Source organism: Orcinus orca, chromosome 11, assembly GCF_937001465.1.
Source record: "Orcinus orca chromosome 11, mOrcOrc1.1, whole genome shotgun sequence".
In the NCBI taxonomy this organism is placed as follows: Eukaryota; Metazoa; Chordata; class Mammalia; order Artiodactyla; family Delphinidae; genus Orcinus; species Orcinus orca.
This window is the reverse complement of record NC_064569.1, coordinates 82,586,730-82,611,211: the sequence shown is the minus strand read 5'-3', so window position 1 is coordinate 82,611,211 and position 24,482 is coordinate 82,586,730. Positions and strand designations below refer to the sequence as shown.

The following is a 24,482-nucleotide window of genomic DNA, read 5'->3' as shown; positions in this document are numbered from 1 at the left end:
GATCTCTGTTGCATTCTTCATCTCATTCATTGAATTCTTCAGCTCCAGAATTTGTTTGGTCTCTTTTACAATTTCAATCTCTTTGGTAAAGAACTCCTTCTGCTCATTAATTTTATTCCTGAGTTCAGTGAATTCCCTTCCCGTGTTTTCTTGTAGCTCAATGAATTTCTTCATAACATCTATTTTGAATTCTTTATCACTTTGAGTGAGTGCAACATTATTTTCTTTATGAAACACTGTATTTCCTTGATTTTTCAGTGTTTGACCATATGCACTTCTGCTTTCACATTTGAAGTAACAGACACCTTCCCCAGTTAAGAATTTATACTTACTTTGCTTCTTTCAATAGGTTATAAGCCTAGTAACTTTTATTGTATGCCAGACATATAGAAGCTCTAGATCAAGGATCAGCAAACTACAGCCTGAAGGCCAAATCTGAATAGCTCTCTGCTTTGTTTCTGTTCTTTTTTTAAACCCACCTGTGAGCTAAGAATGGTTTTTACATTTTAAGTAGTTATATAAATACTTATACAACCATTTAAAATATAATAGCCTCAATCTTGCCTCTTGGCCCCCCAAAGCCTAAAGTATTTACTACTAGCCCTTTAAGAACAAGTTATTAATCTCTGCTCTCAGTGTTCTTTTCCAGCAGAAAAGGTTCCTCATATTGAGCTTAGGCAGCTAAAGAAAGAGAGGATCACTTCAATGTGGTCACGAGTTAAGCCAGGCTGGTAATGGGGTACAGTAAATTTGTAAAGCTCAGTCCACCTCTCTGGCTGTGACTGAGAATGTGGTGGGCCTTTATCTTGGCCCTGAAAGACCACAAGAGGCTCAGTTCTGTCCTTGGGGAGGTTTTACAGTTAGTTCCTTAGCCTCTTGCCCATCACATCTTCAAAATATTACATTATTAGAGATGAAGAATGGCTTTAAATAAGACAAAATTTCAACTCAACAGTAAGCAAGCTAGAATAATCCTAAATTGTTTGCACATAACAACACAGTTTCAAAATATATAAAGTAAAAGTTGACAGAACTAGAAGGAGCATAAAATTCCCAGGTTGACTGTGCACTTAACACCCTTTTCTTAGTAACTAATAGGTAAAATAGACAAAGTTTAATAGGACATATAAGATTTGAACAACACAATTAAACAACCTTGCCAATTGATAGACATTATACTCAACAACTGCAGAACACACCTGAAGCACTTATCTAAATAGTAAATATGCAGGGCATAAAGCAAATCTCAACATATATTAATAGCCTAAAATAACACAGAGTATCCTTTGACCACAGTAGAATTAGAAGAAAAAAGTTTGATGCTGGTTGGAGACAAGATGGTGGAGTAGAAGAACTTGAGCTTGCCTCCTGTCATGAAAGCACCAAAATCACAACTAACTGCTGAACAACCATTGACAAAAAAGACTGGAACCTATGAAAAAAGATATTCTACATCTGAAGACAAAGAAGCCACAACAAGAAGGTAGGAGGGGTGCATTCATGATACAATCAAATTCCATACTCTCCAGGTGAGTGACCCACAAACTGGAAAATAATTATACCACAGAGGTTCTCCCACAGGAGTAAGAGTTATAAGCCCCGAGTCAGGCTCCCCAGTCTGGGAGTCTGGCATCAGGAGGAGGAGCCCCCAGAGCATTTGGCTTTGAAGGCCAGTGGGGCTAGATTGCAGGAACTCCTCAGGGGAAATGGGAACTCCACTCTTGGAGGGTGCACAGAAGGTCTTGTGTGCACTGGGACCCAGAAAAAAAAGCAGTGACTTCATAGGCGCCTGGGTCAGATCTACCTGCTGGTCTTGGAGGGTCTCCTGGGGTGGTGGGGGTGGCTGTGGCTCACTGTAGCCACAAGGACACTGGTGGTGGAGGTAACAAGGAGTATTCATTGGCTTGAGCTCTGCTGGAGGCTGCCATTTTGTCACCAAGACCTGGTGACCACCCAACAGCCAGTAGACTCCAGTGCTGGGATGCCTCAGGCTAAACAAACAACAGGGCAGAAACACAGCACCCCCCCCCCCCCCATCAGCAGACAGGTTGCTTAAAGTCTTCCTGAGCACACAGCCACCTCTAAACACACCCCTAGACATGGCCCTGCCCAACAGAGGGACAAGACCCAGCTACACCCACTAGTAGGCAGGGACCAGTCCCTCCCCCCAGGAAGTCTGCATAAGCCTTTTAGACCAGTCTCACCCACCAGGAGACAGATGCCAGAAAAAAGGAACTACGATCCTGCAGCCTGCAGAATGGAGACCACAAACACAAAGTCAGACAAAATGAGACAGCAAAGAAATATGTTTCACATGAAGGAAAAAGATAAAACCCCAGAAGAACAACTAAGTGAAGTGGAGATATAGGCAATGTACCCAAAAAAGAATTCAGAGTAATGATAGTAAAGGTGATCCAAGATCTCAGAAAAAGAATGGAGGCATAGACCGAGAAGATACAAGAAATGTTTAACAAAGAGCTAGAGGCTATAAAGAGCAAACAGAGTTGAACAATACAATAACTGAAATGAAAAATACACTAGAAGGAATCAACAGCAGAAATAAGTAAGGCAAAAGAACAGATAAGTGAGCTGGAAGACAGAATGGTGGAAATTACTGCCATGGAGCAGAATAAAGAAAAATGAGTGAAAAGAAATGAAGACAGTCTAAGAGACCTCTGGGACAACATTGAATGCACCAACATTCGCATAATCGGGGTCCCAGAAGGAGAAGAGAGAGAGAAAGGGCCTGAGAAAATGTTTGAAGAGATAATAGCTGAAAACTTCCTAACAGGGGAAAGGAAACAGTCACGCAAGTCCAGGAAGTGCAGAGAGGCCCATACAGGATAAAACCAAGGGGGAACATGCACACAGTAGTCAAACTGACAAAAATTAAAGACAAAGAGAAAATATTAAAGGCAACAAGGGAAAAGCAACAAATAATATACAAGGTAATCCCCATAAGGTTATCAGCTGATTTCGCAGCAAAAACTGTGCAGGCCAGAAGGGAGTGGCATGATATATTTCAAGTGATGAAAGGGAAGAACCTACAACCAAGAGTACTCTACCCAGCAAGGCTCTCGTTCAGATTTGACAGAGAAATCAAAAGCTTTACAGGCAAGCAAAAGCCAAGAGAATTCAGCACCACCAACCCAGCTTTACAACAAATGCTAAAGGAATTTCTCTAGGTGGAAAGAAAAGGCTGCAACTAGAAACAAGAAAATTACAAATGGGAAAGCTCACCAGTAAAGGCAAACATACAGTAAAGGTAGGAAACCATCTAAACACAAATAAGATATCAAAACCAGCAACTGTGGGGCTTCCCTGGTGGTGCAGTGGTTGAGAGTCCACCTGCCGATGCAGGGGACATGGGTTCGTGCCCTGATCTGGGAAGATCCCACATGCCGTGGAGCAGCTGGGCCCCTGAGCCATGGCTGCTGAGCCTGCACTTCCAGAGCCTGTGCTCTGCAATGGGAGAGGCCACAACAGTGACAGCCCCGTGTACCGCAAAAAAAAAACAAACAACAAAAAATCCCCAGCAGCTGTGAGAAGAGGAGTGTACAGATGCAGGATATTGGAAATGCATTTGAAATGTACAGACCAGAAACTTAAAACAATCTTCTATATATATATAGACTGCTATATCAAAACCTCATGGGAACCGCAAACTGAAAATCTTCAATAGACACACACACAAAAAAGAAAAAGCATTCCAAACACAACACTAAAGATAGTCATCAAACCACAAGAGAAGAAAACAAAAAAGGAAGGGAAGAGAAAAGACCTACAAAAACAAATCCAAAACAATTAACAAAATGGCAGTAAGAACATACATATTGGTAGCTGCCTTAAATGCAAATGGATTAAATGCACCAAACAAAAGACATAGACTGGCTAGCTGGATTCAAAAACAAGACCTGTATATATGCTGTCTACAAGAGACACAATTCAGATCTATGGACACATATAGACTGAAACTAAGAGGATGGAAAAAGGTATTCCATGCAAATGTTAATCAAAAGAAAGCTGGAGTAGCAATACTCATACCAGACAAATTAGACTTTAAAATAAAGACTGCTATAAGAGACAAAGAAGGACACTACATAATGATCAAGGGATCAATCCAAGAAGAAGATATAACAATTGTATACATGTGCCCAACAGAGGAGCATAAGGCAAATGCCAATAGCCATAAAAGGAGAAATGGACAGTAACACAGTAACAGTGGGGGACTTTAACACCCCACTTACATCAATGGACAGATCATCCAGACAGAAACTCAATAAGGAAACACAAGCCTTAAATGACATACTAGACCAGATGGACTTAATTGATATTTATAGAGCATTTCATCCGAAAGCAGCAGAATACACATTTTTAAGTGTACATGGAACACTCTCTAGGATAGATCACATGCTGGGCCATAAAGCAAGCCTTGGTAAATTAAAGAAAACTGAAATCATATCAAGCATCTTTTCTGACCACAACACTATGAGATTAGAAATCAACTACAAGGAAAAAAAAAAAAAACTGTAAGAAGCCAATGACAGAGGGATAGCTAGAAAATCCTCAAATATTTTGATATTAAGCAACACATTTCTAAAAAAAAACCCCATAGGTTAAAAAAAAACTACAATGGCAATTAGCAAATGCCTCGATGATGAAAATATAGCATCTCAAAACTTATAGGATACAGCTATGAAGCAGTATTCATAGAGAAAATCATAATTCTAAATGCCTAGATTAGAAAAAGAAGAAAAGTAGAAAATCAGTTATTTAAGCTTCCATCTGAAGATGTTTGGAAAAGAGAAAATTAGGCCCAAAGAAAGAATAGGCAGGAAATAAGAGCAGAAATAAATGAAAAAATTAATAAACCTCTAGCCAGATTGTTAAAGGAAAAAAGCAGAAAGCACAAACTATGAAAACGAGAACATCACTACAGACCTTATGTACATTAAAAGTTCGTAAGAGTATTATAAACTTTATTCCACTAAATGTGAAAATTCAGATGAAACAGATGAGTTTCTTGAAAAACACAACTAAACCACAGACTACTGAAACGGTTACTTGAAGAAATAGAAAATCTGAATAGTCATATATCTATTAACGAAATTAAATCTATAATTAGAAACTTTCCTACAAAAGATATTCCAGGTCCAGCTAACAAAAGATTCATATCCAGAATATATAAATAACTTCTAAAATCACTAAGAAAGAGAAACAGAACAGAATCATGGGCCTGAATGGGAATTCACGAAAGAGGATACCCAAATGACCAGAAGCATATGAAAAGGTATTCAGCATTTTAAGTTGCCATGAAATTTCAAATTAAAACAATGATGAGGTACTACTACATACGAACCAGAATGCCCCAAATTTAAAAAGACGGACACTAACAAGTTTTAGTGAGTATGTGGAATAACCGAAGCTCTTATATTGCTAGTTGGAGTTTTGAAAACTGTTTGCAGGTGTCTACTGAAGAGCCACAAACGCGTACATTATCATGGCCACTCCACTGGTAACCCCACTCTTGCATAAATTCCCAACAGAAATACATACAAATGTTAACCAAAACCCATGTACCAAAATGTTCATAGCAATATCGTTTGTAAGAACCCCAACCTAGAAACAACTCACAAATCTATCACCAGTAGAATGGATGGGTAAATAGTGGTGAATTCCAGTTTTCAGGGGTCTAGAAGATCTGCAGACTCACAAACTAGTTCATCCACTGGCACACTGATGCCTGCACATCCACAAGTAAGTTTGCCTCTTTTTTTTTTTTTTTTGACTCAAGTTTGACAGAGGCTTTGATTCTTACTAAAATGCAACTATCTAGCTCATTAATCCTTAGCAGTGCTCAGAAGTCCATTTCATGATATGGGAAAGGATTGAGGGATTGGTGGGGGAAGGGGAGAAAGATGGAATGGAAAGTATCTGGGATTGGAAATGAAAAAAAAACTACATGTGACTAAGGAAAGATGGAGGTGGGTATCAAAGACAAACTCACTTGTTTCATAATTTTGCTTCAGGTACACATTCTACGAATACTATACAAAAATGAAAATGAAATTTTACCTGTAGCAAATGGAAGTATCTTATAAATATGTTATTGAATGGAATAAGCCATTTACAAAAGAAAATGTATAATTCCATTTCTATAGAGATTTTTTTAAAAAGGCAAAATTAGAAGTCAGGAAAGTGGTTGGGGAGGGTGTTATAACTGGGAGAGGAAACAAGGGAGCCTTCTTTGATACTGATAATATCCTATTTCTTGATGTAGCGAGATGGCAGAGTAGAAGGACTTGAGCTTACCTCCTCTCATGAAGACACCAAAATCACAGCTAACTGCTGAACAACCATCAACAAAAAAGACACAGTACCACCAAAAAAGGTATTCTACACCCAAAGATAAAGAAGAAGCCACAACAAGACTGTAGGAGGGGCACTTTCATGATATAATCAAATCCCATACCTGCTGGGTGGGCGACCCACAAACTGGAAAATAATTATATCGCAGGGGTTCTCCCATAGGAGAGAGCCCTATGTCGAGCTCCGCAGCCTAGGGGTCTGGCATCAGAAGGAGGAGCCCCGAGAGCATTTGACTTTGCAAGCCAGCAGGTGTTAGTGAAGGAGCTCCACAGGAGTGGGGGAAACAGGGACTCCACTCTTGGAGGGTGCACACAATGTTTCACGTGCACTAAGACCCAGGGCAATGCAGTGACTCCATACGAGCCTGGGCCAGACCTACCTGCGGGTCTTGGAGGTTCTCCTGGGGAAGCGGGGGTCAGCTGTGGCTCACTTTGGGGGCAAGGACACTGGTGGCAGATGCTTTTTGGCACCTGAGACCTGGCCCCACCCAACAGCCTGCAGGCTCCAGTGCTGGGATGCCTCAGGCCAAACAACCAACCAGCTGGTTGGCCAAACAACCAACCAGCAGGGTGGGAACACACACAGCCCCACCCATCAGCAGACAGGCTGCCTAAAGTCATCCTGAGCAAATCGGTCAGTGTGATACACCACATTGACAAACTGAAGAATAAAAACCATATGATCATCTCAGTAGATGCAGAAAAAGCTTTGGACAAAATTCAACACCCATTTATGATAAAAACTCTCCAAAAAGTGGGCATAGAGGGAACCTACCTCAATATTATAAAGGCCATATATGACAAACCCACAGCTAACATCATACTCAACAGTGAAGAGCTGAAAGCATTTCCTCTAAGATCAGGAACAAGACAAGGATGTCCACTCTCGCTACTTTTATTCAACATAGTTTTGGAAGTCCTAGACAATGGCAATCAGAGAAGAAAAAGAAATAAAAGGAATCCAAATTGGAAAAGAAGAAGTAAAACTATCACTGTTTGCAGATGACATGATACTATACATAGAAAATCCTAAAGATGCTTCCAGAATAGTACTAGACCTCATCAATGAATTTGGTAAGGTTGCAGGATACAAAGTTAATACACAGAAATCTGTTGCATTTCTATACACTAACAAACAGTGAAAGATCAGAAAGAGAAATTAAGGAAACAATCCCATTTATCATCACATCAAAAAGAATAAAATACCTAGGAATAAACCTACCTAAGGAGGCAAAAGACCTGTACTCTGAAGACTATAGGATGCTGATGAAAGAAAATGAAGATGACACAAACGGATGGAAAAATGATATACCATGTTCTTGGACTGGAAGAATCAATATTGTCAAAATGACTATACTATACAAGGCAACCTACAGATTCAATTCAATCCTTATTAAATTACCAGTGGCATTTTTCACAGAAGTAGAACAAAAATATTTTAAATGTGTATGGAAACACAAAAGACCCTGAACAGCCAAAGCAATCCTGAGAAAAGAAAATGGAGCTGGAGGATTCAGGCTCCCTGACTTACAGTAATGAAAAAAAAAAAACAAAAAAAAACCAATGGGACCTAATTAAACTTAAAAGCTTTTGCACAGCACAGGAAACCATAAACAAAATGAAAAGACAACCCTTAATGGGAGAAAATATTTGCAAACGAAGTGACCTACAAGGGATTAGTTGCCAAAATATACAAATAGCTCATGGAACTGAATATCAAAACAAAAAACACAACCCAGTCCAAAAATGGGCAGAAGATCTAAATAGACATTTCTCCAAAGAAGACATACAGATGGCCAACAGGCACATGAAAAGACTCTCAACATCGCTATTTATTAGAGAAATGCAGATCAAAACTACAATGAGGAATCACCTCACACTGGTCAGAATGACTGTCATCAAATAGTCTACAAACAGTAAATGCTGGAGAGGGTGTGGAGAGAAGGGAACCCTCCTACACAGTTGGTGGGAATGTAAATTGGTACAGCCACTATGGAGAACAGTATGGAGGTTCCTTAAAAAACTAAAAATAGGACTACCATACAACCCAGCAATCCTGGGCATATATCTGGAGAAAACCATAATTCAAAAAGATACGTGCACCCCAGTGTTCATTGCAGCACTATATACAATGGCCAAGACATGGAAGCAACCTAAATGTCCATCAACAGAGGAATGGATAAAGAAGATGTGGTACATATATACAATGGAATATTACTCGGCCATAAAGAAGAATGAAATAATGCCACCTGCAGCAACATGATGGACCCAGAGAATATTGTGCTTAGTGAAATAAGTCAGAGAAAGACAAGTGCTATATGATCTCACAAGTGGAATCTAAAAACATGATACAAATGAACTTATTTCCTAAACAGAAAGAGACTCACAGACTTCAAAAACAAACTTATGGTTACCAAAGGGGAAAGGTGGGAAGGAGGGATAAAATAGGAGTTTGGGATTCACATATACACAGTACTATATATGAAATAGATAATCAACAAGGACCTACTGTATAGCACAGGGAACTCTACTCAGTATTCTGTAATAATCTATGTGGGAAAAGAATCTGAAAAAGAATGGATATATGTATATGTATAACTGAACCACTTTGCGGTACACCCGAAACTAACATAACATTGTAAATCAACTGTAATATAAAATAAAAATTAAATTAAAAAACTATAGATAATGTGTAAATAAACGGGTATTGCTGTGTTTCAATAGAATGTTATTTACAAAGCCAGGCAGTGGACTGGCTTTGGGTCTGAGGGCAGTAGTGTGTTAACCCCTCACCTACACAGATTGGTTACATTTGTGCATAAATTGGTGACTATTTATTGATCTGTACACTTTTGATTTATATGCTTTTCTCACTATATATTCTACTTCAATGAATACATTTAAAAATGCAACAAAGCAGGAAAGTCATTAAGAAAATAACAAAAACAACAAGAGCAGAAGCAAGCAGTTAGGGTTCACTGGTCTGCTTGTAATGCTGCTTCTGAGATGTGTTTCTTGCTGCAGAGATACTGGAGTATTTGGAGCACTACCAGTTCTTTTCATGCACTCTATATACCAACATTATTGTTCATTTCCTTCTTTATGGGAGGAGAATCCATTAAGAGACCTCCAAGTGCTTAGTTCACTTAATGAATTCCCTTTATTAAGTGTTATTATTACTGCCCAAATTGATTTCTTCTCCAAGTTATATCATTCTGCCATTCTATAATTGAAACTCTAAAAACATTGGTAGGTACTTAGGACATAAGCGACCTAAGAAACATTAAGTATCAACTCTACTACTGCTTTAATTTTCAGATTTACCCAGAAAGAACTTCTTTCTTTCAGAAGTAATGTATCTTGCCCATCCCTACCCCCACTTTCACCCCAATGTTACAGAGCTTAAACATAATTAGAAAAAAAGAGAAAAGCTATCCACACTCAGTGTATCTGCTAAGGGATTTTGTTACGCTTTTCTCCCCTGGAAGATAAGAATAGAAAAATAATAATAATGACAGGGATGACATGTATCAAGTACATACTACGAGCCAGGCATTGTTCTAAGCCCTTTCCATGTGTTAATTTATTTAATCCACATAGAAGTGCTCTGAAGTGGTTACTTTTTTTATCCCCGTTATAAAGAAGAGGAAAGTGAGACAAAGAGATTAAGTAATTGCCCAAGGTTTCACAGTTAATAAGTGAGGGGCTGGGATTTGAACTCAGGTAATCTGTTTCTAAAGCTCATGCTCTCAGATACATGCTAAAGTAAGCAGCTTGGATTTGATTATAGAGAAATCAGATTCCTTCAATATAAGTGTAGCATAGCTTAAGCATTCCCAGCTTCCTGCCACCCCCTCAAGGGAAATGACTGTCCCCCGTCTACGCCCTACTGACTCATACTGCAGCATCTATGCCACTTTATTGCACTTACCTTTTGTATCTCTGACTTTCCCTCACTGTGCACTCTTTCAGAGCTGGGACTGTGCCTGATTCCTTCTTGTATCTCTAGTGCCAAACATAATGTCTGCCTGGACATAACATGGCTCAAAAGATGTCTGCTGGATACAAACTACTATATATAAAATAGATAAACAACAAGGTCCTACTGTATAGCACAGGGAACTATATTAAATATCTTATAATAAACTATAATAGAAAGGAATATGAAAAAGAATGTTTATATTCTTTTATGTATATATGTATAACTGAATCACTTTGCCATACACCTGAAACTAACACAACATTGTAAATGAACTATACTTCAATTAAAAAAACCATGTCTGCTGAATGAATGAATCAATCACACCATGAGTGATAACTCCTTTTTCTTTGGTTCACCAAGTTTTCAGCTCATTTTTTTCTGGTGATTTATTACAAGGGACAGGACACAATGTCATGAAGAATGTGAAGTGACTTGGCACTATTTCTGTCAATAAAGCTTCTTAAAGCAAGAACACCCTTCCTCTGCATTTAGCTCAAGAATCCCCCCATACTGCTAGCCTCGATGATAACGGTGTATGTCTAGTTAAATGTAGCTAGAATTTACATTTATAATTAATAGGATAAAACAGACAACAAGGTCCTACTCTATAGCACAGGGAACTATATTCAATATCCTATGATAAACCATAATGGAAAAGAATATGAAAAGAATTATAACTGAGTCATTCTGCTGTACAGCAGAAATTAACACAACATTGTAAATTAACTATACTTCAATAAAATTTTTAAAAATCAGATAAAATAGGCTATTTTCATACTCATTTCTAAGTATTCATCGAAAAGTCCGTAGGCATTCATCGGTTGAAGGTTGTAGTCCTTTTCCCACTGTGGGAAACTTATTTTCCTTTCAGGTCCGTGCTCTTGTCGTACTTTCCTTCTAGTCCACCAATTCTGAATTAACCTGCACAACAAGATCAATTTATTTAAAAAAATATATATGTATATAGCTGTTCATAAGACTTAAGTAATAAGAAATAGAGTTAGAATATAGAACAATAGTTCAAAAAATTTAGGACACGCTGGCAAGGAAATGAAGCCTTGGATTAGAAGGGAAATAACAATGGAGGCTACACTTCAAGCATTTGTACTTGCAGGTGAACAGAATGACTGATGAACTTATTTAAATCATTCACGAAACTGTCTCTCGTCCAGTGTTGCCTCGGAGGGTTGGGTAGAGGACTGAGAACGTTGATAACCTGATCCCCCAGTACAAAGGCAACCCGCAGGCCTCTGAGAAGAAGATGGTTTGGCCTAGCTGGCTTAGTTGAGGACCCGTGAGCAGTCTTACCATGGGGTGCTGACCTGCATACTCTGACTCGAGGGCCCTAGAAGGTCTGAAAACCCACAAAGGTTTCCTCCTCTCCTGGCATACAGAAGCCCGCAGGTCCACAACTGGATCTGCCTGCTTTTGGGTTGAGTTTGACAGAGGCTCTGATTCCCAATAAAATGCATCTCACACTGGTGAGGTTAGTACATTAATCCTCGGCAGTGTTCAGAAGTGCATCTTATGCTACGGAACAGGGTTGAAGAAATTGGGGTGTGGGGGGGTCAGGTTTGTGTGCTGTAGGGGGCAAGGAGAAAGCTGAGGGGTATCTGAGAGTAGTGATGCCAAAGCAAAAACAAATGTGAAATAAACTAAATAAGGGGATGGGTATCAAAGACAATTCTGTCTACTTCACAATTTTGCTCTATGTCCATATTAGTAGAAGATAAATATAGTTCCCTTTGATGTCTACGACATTTTGAGAAGTTATGGATGATACTTTAAAAGAGAATATAATGCTTCTAATTTTAAAATTTTATGCTTTGTTTTTTTTAAGTTTTATAGAAAACATCAACACTTGGAAGAAGTTTTCTAAAAATAAATCTAAGAAGAGAAAATTACTGGCAGTGGTTCTGACGGGGAGCTAAGAGATGACTTTTCGAAGTGAACCGAGTTCCAGTTAATTGTTCTGGCTGAGTGGTCTTCCCTGAAACCTGGAATTCTCTATGGAGACACTTGAGCTGACCTGGAAACCTGTAGGTGTAGAATTAAAGAAGAAATAGAAGTGCTGCTGATTTATGTCCCTTTAAAACTTAACTGACCAGAACTGAGCAGACACAGCCAAATTCAAGGTCATCCTTACAAAGGTGATGCAAGTTTTTGCCCATTGCCATCGACATAAACTGTTATCATCAGATAATGATGTTTTTACTGGTTAGGATAGGCTTACTTAGAAATACTCCAGTTTCTTTTTTGAATCATTTTTTTAGGTCTTCTTTCCATAAGTTCCTTTCCTGTACAGTTGAATTTAAGGAAGTTTAAAGAAATTACCATTTCTGATTTATTGCAGGGGTTGGGGAGTAAAGACCTCGTTAATGTGTCATCATCATATAAAGCAGCTTGGAAGCAGGTATCCAATTATTTAGGGGCCCACAGAGACTTCTTAAAGAATATTCACTTTTGTTTATGCGATCTGTGCTAAATCTTCCAAAAGAGCCAATGTTTATTATTTTCATGATTTGTCTTTGAATATCTAAGCATGAAGACTTAGCTCCAGGTACGCGCGCACACACACACACACACACACACACACACACACACACACACACACACACACACACACACACACACACACACACACACACACACACACACACGGGCTTAACTGCTGAGTCTGCATTGCTTATCGTACTTGCCACACCTAGAAAAGCCAATGAGACATGCTGCCTCTCAAGTATAGATATCTAAGGTACTTACGGGTAGCCAAGTTCCATGAAATTATTCCAGGTCTGCTTTAGCACCATTATAATACCCATTTGCATACAGAGATCAATAAGGCATCCACTAGGGTGGCACTGCGAGGTAAGCAAACACAGAAATTCAAGAATCAATGGTCAGGAAGAAAGGCTGTCTGGTTTCTAATCTGCACAAAGTTGCCCTAAGCCTGTTTAACGCCAAGTCTGTAGGAAACAAGGAATGATGGGAGAATACAGACCTCTTCTAGTCTCCACCTGTTTATCAGCCTCAAGTAGGCACCTGGGTGTCCTGTGAATCTTCAACACACACAGAAAAACAAACCATTAGCATCCTGTAGCCTTCAGTGAATATCATATTCAGATTAGCACATCCTCCAGGGAAAATTACCGGTGCAGTAAGGAACACGTGTCAGGGAATTAGGAAAACTCTCTGGAACTGGCATAATGGCAGCTTCTGGAATTCTCTGGGGGATATTTCTCTCCTGGCCCTTCTGTCTGGCTCCTGAACACAGAGGCCAGTCCTCGATGCCTGCTGTGGCTTTTAACATTTTCTGCTGAATATCAAGGGGCTGTGGTGTAAGCAGCAGGTTGGGTTTAAACACATCAGATCTTTTTGAATATTAGTAATGCCGTGTTTTTTATTTTTTAAAACGAAACTATTTGACTAGCATTCCACACTGAAGTAGCTGGAAACTGCGGAGAGGCTTTTCATCCATTTCACTAAAACCCAATACTCGGCTCTTCCCTGGTTCTCGTCTCCTCAGACACGCTTCCTGGTGTAATGAAGTTCATGGTACCTGGACGTTCCACATCCTCAGAACTGCTGGATTCAGAAGCTGCCCAGTCTCCTTCGGCATCCTACGTCAGCCCCCTTTCCTGTCTGAATGTCCTTCCCTCCTCTGTGAGGTCAGGGATCTGGGACATGCTGCCTGCCGTCCTCCCCCTGATGCCACCTGCTCTTATAGGTGTGAGATCCAGAGGCCCGATTCAGGTACAGATGGAGCCTGCAAGTTTTACATTCACACTTCACGTGTGCAAACTATTTTCTTCTACTCACCTTAACAAGAAAAGGTACAAGGGACTTTGATGGAGACCATTCCCCAGAATGGGAAGGGGAAGGAAAGGAGGAGACTGTTCTCCTCTTTATACACTTTATAAAAATCACCCTAAAGGCTGGCCTCTCTGTCACCCTGGTCAGTGACCTCTGTGCGCTCTGTCCCTGGCCGGGGGAGGTGTGGAGAGAATGGGTTCTTACCTTCCGAGGAAGAATGCGATGTAAAACGTGGAGCTGTTCAGATTGACAAACTGAAAAAGAAACATTTTCAGGGTGAAGCTGTTCTCCCACTCGGACTCAGTGCGAGGCTGTTCTGTGGACACAAGGGGAGCAGAGTTTGAGAGGCTGCATCTGATTCCTTCTCAACTCCCTCTGTCCAGCTCCCCAGATGCACGGGGTGGGAGCAGAGGCTTCCTAAGGAGGCTGCAGGAGAGCCCAGCTTGCCTACAGATGACATGCGACGGAATGGACCATCCATGGGTTCCTCAAGCTCCCAGACCAGCCCCAGCGAGGCTTTGGTGGGAAGTGATTACTAACTTGTCCGAGGGCAGGGAATATCATTTGTTCCGCTGTTCCAGGATGCCCAGAGAGCCTGGAGTAGAGACAGCCAGGCTGAAGGGGCCGCACTCCCGGCCCTGGCTCCTTGCAGGAGCCTCTCCTTTTGCTCTTAGTTTCCACCTGTGGGGTGGGGCCTGTGTGGCATCAGGTCCCCTCCCATCTCCTAATAACTCCTTGGTCTCGACTTCTATTTCTGGTGTGATGTGAGGTGCTACTGGGAGAGAGGGAGTCAGACCCCCCATCTCAGAATGAGCATCTGACCCCATTACCTGTCACCCTCATCCATCATCATTTTCATTCTCAAGGACAAGTACCGAAGAGGTGACCTCATCTTTAGAGCTTTTATTGTATAGCAGCATCTTTGTCTTACAATTTCCTGACCTCAGTCAGGCACCAATTTTCATCTTCTTGTATTTCAATTTCCCTACAGCAAATGCTCTTTGGACACGGTGATGCAAACCAAAAATATGGATCAATCCTCCAACCTGAAATCTCATGTCAAATGTGCTTATCCTTCCCCGGAAGTTGCATCCTCACCTCAAACAACGTCAAAGAAAATGCATTTAATGCAATAGCACTTTCTGTTTCCACATTCCCTGAGCTTCTAATTGCTCATTTACCATTTTACCCCATCAGTTCCTTTCCCACAAGTTATAGCTCAAAATGCTTCCCAGGAGTATATCTCAGAAGGGAGGGGAGAAAGTATGAGAATCGGATTTCAAATGGTTTAAATGTCAATTTCAGAACAAGGCCATACTGCTGTTGAGGGAAGAAATGACAAAGGACGCGTCAAGGGCTTTAGCTTTACTTCACTTCTGCTAATGAACTCTTGGTTACACAGGAAGGTCTCCTAGCTCATCAGCCAGCTGGGTGGGTTCCCAGGTGGCCCAACCAAAGATTGACCATGGCTGGTATCTCCACAGGCATCTTTTCCAGCCTGGAGCAAGGTCCCCCCTGGACACAGTCTATCAATGGGCAGTTACCTCTTCTGTGGACATAAACTTCTATATTTTTGGGCAAAGAGTGGCGGTGATGGAAGATTTCAGTGAATTCAAAGGAGATATGCCAAGTGCCTAGCTCTGTATCTGGCACATAGAAGGGCTCAAAAAGATGAGATGCCAGATGTATCTGGCATCTTTTATTATAATGATGATTATAAATAAAAACACTTTTGTGATTTTTTTTCTCCCTTTGGCAAGCTACATATGGGAGTGTGCTAAAACAGGTTTTGTGTGGGAGCATGTAATTTTCTCAAACTGCATAGAGTAAAATGACTAATATCTCATTAATGAAATTGGGACAATTCCTCTATCTTGAAAATGTAGTAAATGTACAGCTCATAGCTGGTTACCAGATTGTTCTGGTGCCTTACAGAGTCAGAGAAACGTTCCTAGGGATGACTTGTCCAGATGAATGTCGTTTCCACAGATGTCAGTAATGGTTAGCCTGTCTACATAAAAGACTCCCAGTCTTCAAAGCAACTAATTTTGCTGTGATTTTATATGCCATTAAAACTTGCTGTGTTTTTAATTAAATAAAAATTGTAGGCAACAGCAAATGAACACTTTTCTAAATGATTATAGGTACTTCATACACATGTACTTTTGTAAGAGAAAACCTACTTTAAATTATATTAGCTCATGAAAGATAATGTCTAAATGCTTTAAAGCTTTAGGTAGGAAAGATTCTCTCAATTCCTAGACATATCTAACATGTCCTGTTGAGGGCAAAGAACAAATTGTTGTATGCAATTCAAAATAAAGGGAATATTTGTTTTCAGCAGTGTTTCAGAAATGAATCTTTGAGAAGGTATTTTTCAGACCACAATACTGTGAAATAAAGAGGGTTCCACTTACCTAAGTTTGTCAGAAGCAGTGCAACTTTTTCATAGAGCTGTAAAATAAATTTAATACATTTAACAAACTGTAGATGTTCTAAAATCTGTAATTATGAAGTAAATAGGTAAGTCATAAATGAAAATAATTTCATTAACCATCCACTGTGCAAACAATGAAAACATCATCAACAATTGTGTCCTTTCAGGACAAGAAAGAATTGTACAAGGTCCCATTTTAATATTTTAAAAGTCTCACTTCTTGTTTGGGGGCGAATAATTCTGTAACAACAGGCCAGCTGCCACTAATTATCAGCTTGCTAAGGGATGCTGGGCAAGTCACAACATTCCTGGGCCTCCTCAATGTAAAATCTCTAAGACTGCTTCTGATAAGGGTCTGTAATCCTATTGTTTTTATGGGCTGATTTTCTAGATTATAGCATTCCTAAACACCAAAGTGATCAAACATTATTGGGAACCGCCAAACTATGGTAATCTGCTTTTCTGTTAGTGAATTAGATGCATCCCTAACTCACCCAGCCATCTGGTAAATGGAGGGTCCTAATAGGATGGAAGGGGTGTGTGTCCCTGTGCTTGTGTGTGTGTATGGAAGTACAGGGGGTACAGTTAAGGGCAAATCCAGCTCTAGGAGATTCCCTAGGGAGGGTATAAATTGAAAAAGAAAAGAGCAAGTGCTTTCTCTAAAATGAAAGATGATAAATGAAAACGAAAAAGAAAACTAGTCAAATGGATTTGAACAATATGAAAATTAAGATCACATTTAGACTAAAGTAGTGAAATTTCACTGGTTAAAATTCCCCAGGCTGGAATAACAGCTTTACCAGCCAGCAAGCTATAGGTCTTGGGCATGTTACCTCACCTCTTCTTCAGACCATCGTTTTCCTTACATGTGGTTGAGAATGGGTATTGGACACACTCATCTTGAGGTCCTTCCTAACTTTTGCATTCTCTTACCCCAGATTTCTTCTAACTACAGAAATAGTCTAAATACTCAGATTGTATGACTCTAAACTTTCAGCAAAGACTGTGGTTTGTTATATTAAGATATAAATAATTCATATGGCCACAGTATCAAATTTTGTATATAGAAATCTCAGACTCTTGGAGTCCAATGTTAAAACAGACCGGTATAATTTTCAGTAAGAAATCTTGTGTTATAGATGAGTCATACATCTCAATTTTATCATAAAAATAAAATACTGGTAAACAACATATTAGGACAGATATTCTAATCAAAATTATTTTAATATTAAGGCATGGTATTATTAAAGTTACTTACATAATTATCAAGGAAAATTAAATTCAACTGGTGAGACAACCTTTCTCAAAAATATAATTTTTGATTACCTAGTTCATCCTTTAATCTTTCATGTTGAGGTACATTTGTTAAAGTGCCTCGCTTTGCACACTTGCCTCAAAGGCCTTGAGAGCTGGTGATATGCCATCGTTATTTTTGTTTGGAAACTGAAAAAATTGGAATTTAAAAAAGGAACAGCACAGGAGTTGAAATATAATTATTATTAACCTTTTGAAAAGTAAGGTAAAGTGTATGAGGACACTGGGATTCATGGCATCTGTGAACATTTTATCTGGATGATACAATGAGATGGAGAGTGAGACTTTGAGCAGGATGCAACAGAAAAGAGCACATAAACAAAGGGACTGGGAGCCAGCAAGAGCGCTTCACATGAGTGGTTTCTGGAAAAGGCCTGATTTCTCATTAGCCAGTTGAGACAGAAAGCACGGATAGTTTGTTCTGATAAGAGTAGTAGAAGATCTAAGTTTCCAAACTGGATGCCACAAATGGTTACTGTCAGAATCTTTAACTAACAGCAAGCTTTCTGGTCCTAAGGATATGTCCAAAAGAAGCTATGAGCACTTCTAATTTTATCTTGTCCACCTGATCAATATATGTGGGTTTGTTCTGATGCAAGCCATATTTTCTGATTTAGTTCTTTTTGGAACAAGTCATTGTGGTTTTCACTGTTTACAGGTTATAATGAAATGTCAGATTCATTTTGGTATGGCTGAATAAAAAGGATGGTAATGACTTTTAACGTCTTCCTTTATTGGCATATATAGCTTGAGATCACTATATTGAGACGTTCTTTGGTCACTAGTGAAGCAGAATAAAATTGAAAGAGCATGACGAGGAGGAGTGAGGAAATCTGTCTATTCACTCTGGCTTTGAAATATTTATTTTTCAAGACATGGAATAAAATGAAAACCCCGTAACTAGTCACTAAGAGGCATAATAGTTTGTTAGGATCCAGAATACTTTTGTAAAATAATATGAGCTTTATTTTTTTTTAAATACACATAAAAGTAAACACACATTGTCAAATCCAGAAAAGGCATTCCTTATAGATCTTCTTCAGTTAGGGTTGGAAGAAAGTCAGAAGTAGGGTATATGATCTATAATAATTATTTGAAAGAGGCTTTAATGAACATAGATTAAATACCAATCTAGCTCTCAAGATTTTTATATTCAGTTAATGAAAAAGTATTCATGATTAATGTCCAAATGATTTTTTTTTTTTGCAAGACCAGTATGGCCAAAATTTTAAGTAATTGAAAACAATTTATATAGCTATAAAAACTATATTATTGAGTCATAAAAATGTCTTAAATTGGGTCATTTCAGCAGTCATTAATAGTTTAGTTCTGAATTGGTCAAAGCTATGTTATAGTCATTAGTCTGTCATTTGTCCTTTATTCAATATTTGCTTTTTAAGGACTTAAAATTTTTAAAAATATATTTTGATGAAGAGCTTTCCCAGCTATATTACACATTTGGTTGCCTTCATAACGGAACCTGCAAAGCTTCAGGGCATAAGACAGGAGTGTAAAGGTGTGTGCTGGATGAGGATGTCCTCAGAGATGGCCAATGAGGGTAAGGCAATTGGTCACTGCACAAAAGGGTCCTGGATGATGCTGGTTTTAGAGTGTGTATGCTTTTTATTTTCTTTCTTTCTCCTTGCTATGGCTTGTCATTTTCTGACCTTGTCAGTATTCTTGCCTTAGTAACCTTCTGTTATTTTAGTTTGATGTTGGCTGAGAAATCAGAACACCAAATGTGTTCACATTGTATCTAAAAATAAAGAAAGAAAGAAAAGAAAAGAAACCTTAAGGGCATTCCTAAGAATGACACATGTCAGCTTTAGTGTGCGGGCTTGGTCATCTGTTTTGGTGACTCAGAAACCCTTTGTTAAATAAAACATGTAAAACGCCTACCTGTCTAGCTCCTAGCACACAGTAGGTGGTTTGTAGTGGCCCTAATTATATACTATTTCATCTCCCCTCCTGCTTTGTTTTTAGTTTATTTCTTCTTTTCTTGGCTGTGTTCCACTAAGCAGAGGTTTTTGATAAGTGATTTTCAGTTAAATGAAGTGACAACACTGGCTCCTGGTCAAAATGTACCAGCAAGCATGTGTTTATAGAGCCACTGCATATATGCAGAAATTTATTTCTTAAGATGTATAAATTAAATTTTAATAAGACATTGGAGAAGAGAGATGATAAAATACAGTAAGCTTTAATTCACTGCATCCTACCTGGACGCAGAATCTTTCACTGCTCAGGCTGTTTGGTTAATTTCACTATGAATCACTCCCCTTCACAACGAATATTCATTCCACAATTAACTTTGAGACTAGCTGAACCGGGGACAGGGGGAGTGCGAGGGAGTGACAAACAGTCACTTTCAATCTCCACTTGACCAAGCAGTTACACAGTCATCATGTCAAAATGATCTGCAGGTGCTTTTTTTCCCCTACCTTCTGGATTTTTAAACTTTTTTTCTAAAATAATAAAGAAGTTCCTGTATCTTTAATAATAATAATAAATTACCTATATTTCATTATCTCGGTGATTTCAGCACAATGGCCCAGATTTAAGTTACAGTATAAATAAGGGTGAGGGGAACTATAATTGAACACTTACTCCATGCCTAACACTATACATGACACTCTACATACGTTATTTATTCCCTCCTACAAACCTCAAGTCTAACAATGTCAGCCACTGCCTTTTGTTCTGCAAACAGTAACAACAATTTACTGAGAGCCTACTATAAGCCAGAGCCTGTTTCTGTTGCCAGAGTTTGGAAACTTAGATCTTCTACTACTCTTATCAGGAAAGACAAAAGTTTCTGCCCTCTTGGGGCTGCATTCCAGTGGAGAAGATAAATAACAAAATAAATTTTAAAAATAGCCTATTAGATGGCGATTAACGCCATAGAACAAAATAAAGCAGGCGAGGAGCTAGGAAATGGTCAGACGGCAGGAGTGGGTTGCAATTTTAAATTGAGTGACGAGGGAAGCCTTATACTGGAAAAGTAACAGTTGAACAAAGACCTGAAGGAGGTGCAGGAGTAAACTCTGCAGACCCCACGGGAAAGAATGTTCCAGGCAGAGAGAAGAGCAAGTCAAAAGTCCTAGGGTGAGAGCTTGCCTGGCACACTGAAGAGAAAAGGGAAGGCCAGTGAGAAGCAGGAAAGTCAAGGTGAGGAGAGAGGAGACAAAGTCAGAGACCTCGCTGGGGCCAGATGAGGGAGACCCTGTGTCTCCATGTGAAGACAGAACTTTTATTCTGAGCGAGAGGAAAGCCACTGGATACAGTGAACAGAGGCTGACTTACATGGATGAAGCTTGCTTGCTCTAGCTGCTATGATGAGCCTGGATTGAGGGAAGAAGACGTGGAAGCTGGGAGACCAGCTCGGAAAGCACTGCAGTAATCCAGGTGGGATATGCTGGGGACCTGGACCAAGGTGGGGACTGGGGATGTGTGAAAAGTGCTCAAATTCTGGATACATTTCGATGCTGAGAGAAGCAGAGGAGTTTCAGCCTAGGTGACTACAATGGGGGCTGCAGGAGGAGCTCATTCTGGAGGGAAGATGGGGAGTTGGGGGTTGTGTGTGTTCGGTGAGGATGTTTGGGGTTCAAGGGAGACAGCTGGGCTGAAATATACATTTGAAAAAAACCTGAAATCAACACAAGCTACAAGTACCACCCTGAAATACTCCTTGCTGGGTTATTGCAAGAAATGCTTTGGATACTAATTTCCCATCGTTCGTTCAGAAGCAAAAGGAAACAGGAACCAACACTACTGAGCTATGTCACAGAGTCTGAGCTGGGCCTTTAAAATATATTTTTTCTCTAAATCTCCCCAAGAGGTATACAGTGTTATCTTACTGGATAAATAAGGGAACTGAGGTTCAGAGAGGGTAAGTGCCTTGCCCAGTCTTACAATGTAGAAAATCCTGGAGGCCAGATTTGACTCAGGCCTTCTGTATCCCCAGATGAGTACACCTTATGCCAGGCACTTTGCAGCCAGGCCATAAGTGCCACATAATTGACCAGCCTCTCTAAGGCCAGGTCCCTTTAGAAACAGAAGACTCACCTGTAGCACACACATTTTATCCATTTGACTAGTTACCTTGCAGCTCACTTACCACGTTCAGCAGCATGATGATGCAGAAATTGATGCACACGGCAGTCCCTGTGGTTGCAACCTGAGAATTATTCCTGATTAACGCCCACTTAAAGGCAGCGAAAGTGCTGACGGTCACCACCCTGTAAATGACGATCCCAAACACGGCGGCGATCACCACGCAGATCTGGCCGGAAGACAGAGGACACCCAGTGAGCACTGTGATGGAATGTTGGAGGAAGGGGCTCCCGCCATCTGGAAAATCCTCGGATAAAGCGGCAGTGGTCCTGACTCAAGATACCACAACAAAATGCACACTTTTCATGTGGTTGATGCTTTCTCTTGTCTGTTTGTACGTTCTTTGTTATCCAAATAGAAAAGCCACAGAACTTGAGAGCTGATAAACCGTTAGGCTATGGGGTAACACGTTATTAAACAGAATATCAGATTGAGCAAATGAACAAATATTTATTGTGGAAATCTTATCGTGTCACTCTTCTGTTTAAAACTATTTATTGGCTTCCTTTTAGGATAAAAGCAAAGCCCTTATGGTGGCCTGGAAGAGTCTCTCCAGCACCACTGAGTGTTCTTCCCCTCCCTCTGGAAACTCTAGACCTTTTCTTATTGTTTCCAATGGGCTAAGCATCCTTAATCTTCAAGACCATTTCCTTTGCCCAAAATGCTGATCCACCCATTCCCCTGCCAAACACACACACACACACACACACACCCTCACGCAGTCTAGTTAATACCTAACTCATTCTTCACATCTCAGCTCAAGAACTACTTCATAATTAATGCTTTTCATGAACGCCCACTCCTCCCCCCAGGCTTTTTGTTATGGTACTCTTTTTGTTATGGTACTCTTCTTTCAGTAGACAACTTATAATTTCTAACAATTTGTTAGATTATTGCTAGTCTCTCCCACTTAGATGGTAAGCTCCATCTGGGTAAGGATGGTAACTCATTTCTGCAGCAACTTAGCATCACGCCAAGTGCTCAGTTATTTGTTGCTGAAGAAGCCTGTGAGAGGTGCATACTCTTATCTATCAGATATATACACAGACTGAACTGAAGCATCTTCCTCTGAACATTTCATGGTGTTTGAGAAGAATATGGCATATCTTCTCTATGAATAATGGGAATTTGAGATTCCAAAAAGTTTTGTGGCTTTCATTAGATGGCTTGCTTAATATGTCTTTGAGCAGAGACCTTAGCTTACATAGTTGTCAAAAACTGGATCTTAAAGCTGGGCCTCAGGACAGCGTCTGCCAACTTAGAGATTCCTTTCTTTATAGAAGCTTTTTCTGTGTTTCTCACAGACTCTATTTCTGGCTCACTATGAGTGACATGCTCTAAAAGCTCAGGTATGAGCCCCAGCTGAACTGGCTAAAGTAGTAGTAATAGTAATAATAATAGAAAACAAAGAAACAAAAATCGCCCGTGTCTGAATCCTGGAGCTGCTGATAGGGAGACAGGTGAGAACTACACTGAATTATAGACAAGGGTGGCAATGTGGTAGAATGGAAAGTTCACTGGACTCAGAGTCAGAAGTTAGGTCTGAGTCCTGGGTCAGCTACGAGCTAGCAGTGTGACCTTGGGCACGTAGCTTGTTCTTTCCATGGCTTCTACCTCTATGATCTACCCCATCTGTAGAACAAGGAGAACTTAATTTATGTCCTTAGGTCTTGTCGTGAGAAACAAACCCCAAACAATAAATGTGGATGCACTTATAGAAGGCAAGGCCCAACACAATTGCTATCAAAGCAGCATCTGTAGAAGGGCACGGATCTGAGTCCTGATCTGAGCCGAGGGACACTGGGCTCAGTTCCTTTCTGGCTACAGGGGGTAGACTGTCTGAATTTCCTATTGTCTTGTCCTTCCCAGTCTAACCAACTAGGATATATACTTACAAACACTTGCTGTTTGAAAAGAGGAAAGGAGGATCTTAGCCATCCTTTCCCGTCTAAAATGACATTTCTGACATATTTGCATATGTTTTGTTCAGTAATTGACAGGGTCAAAGTTGATCATAAAACGACTTCTTTTTAGGAAAAGCTAACGATCCAGCTTCAAATTAGTGTTTTGCAAACTTGTATAATCATTAGTGAAATAAATGTTTGGGAGTTATAGCTGGCTATATACAGTCTATTAAAAACTAGACTGTAATAAAGCAAAAAAAATCAGAGTTCCTTGCATATTGTAAAGATGAACATTGTTTCAATTACTATATTCGGTTTTATACATCTATTTGCGTAGTATATACTAGGTTATGACAACGTTTGTATTTCTTACTGTGTGGGCATTGTAAAAAAATGTTTGAAAAACACTGCTGTAGGTATTAATACTATCTCATAGTTTTAGTTCCTTTCATTATGACAGAGAGAGACAAATGCAAAGAACAGCAGATTAGAGGATCTGAGCTCTTGTCTATTTCTTGGCTAATCTGGGCAAGCCCTTTACCCTTCTGGAGTCT

The 24,482-nt window shown here is 39.7% G+C and overlaps 1 protein-coding gene and 1 long non-coding RNA gene across 5 annotated transcripts in view; one reads left to right on the top strand and one right to left on the bottom strand.

Annotated features, from left to right (window-relative positions):
• The window catches only part of LOC125960513 (uncharacterized), a 32,215-nt gene extending 19,457 nt beyond the window's left edge, over positions 1-12,758 (top strand). Inside the window, exons 3-4 of the long non-coding RNA XR_007470250.1 lie at positions 1,297-1,483; positions 12,191-12,758. This is a non-coding gene — a long non-coding RNA (uncharacterized LOC125960513). The remainder of the gene's footprint in view (positions 1-1,296; positions 1,484-12,190) is intronic.
• ANO4 (anoctamin 4) overlaps positions 1-24,482 on the bottom strand; it is a 426,079-nt gene that overhangs the window by 47,178 nt on the left and 354,419 nt on the right. For all 4 annotated transcript variants that reach the window (XM_033427646.2, XM_004269479.4, XM_004269481.3 and 1 more), the window contains 6 exons: positions 22,029-22,193; positions 16,578-16,614; positions 14,365-14,476; positions 13,349-13,406; positions 13,111-13,208; positions 11,129-11,271 (listed from right to left, as the gene is read on the bottom strand). In XM_033427646.2, the coding sequence (XP_033283537.2) occupies positions 11,129-11,271; positions 13,111-13,208; positions 13,349-13,406; positions 14,365-14,476; positions 16,578-16,614; positions 22,029-22,193 (613 nt within the window). The remainder of the gene's footprint in view (positions 1-11,128; positions 11,272-13,110; positions 13,209-13,348; positions 13,407-14,364; positions 14,477-16,577; positions 16,615-22,028; positions 22,194-24,482) is intronic.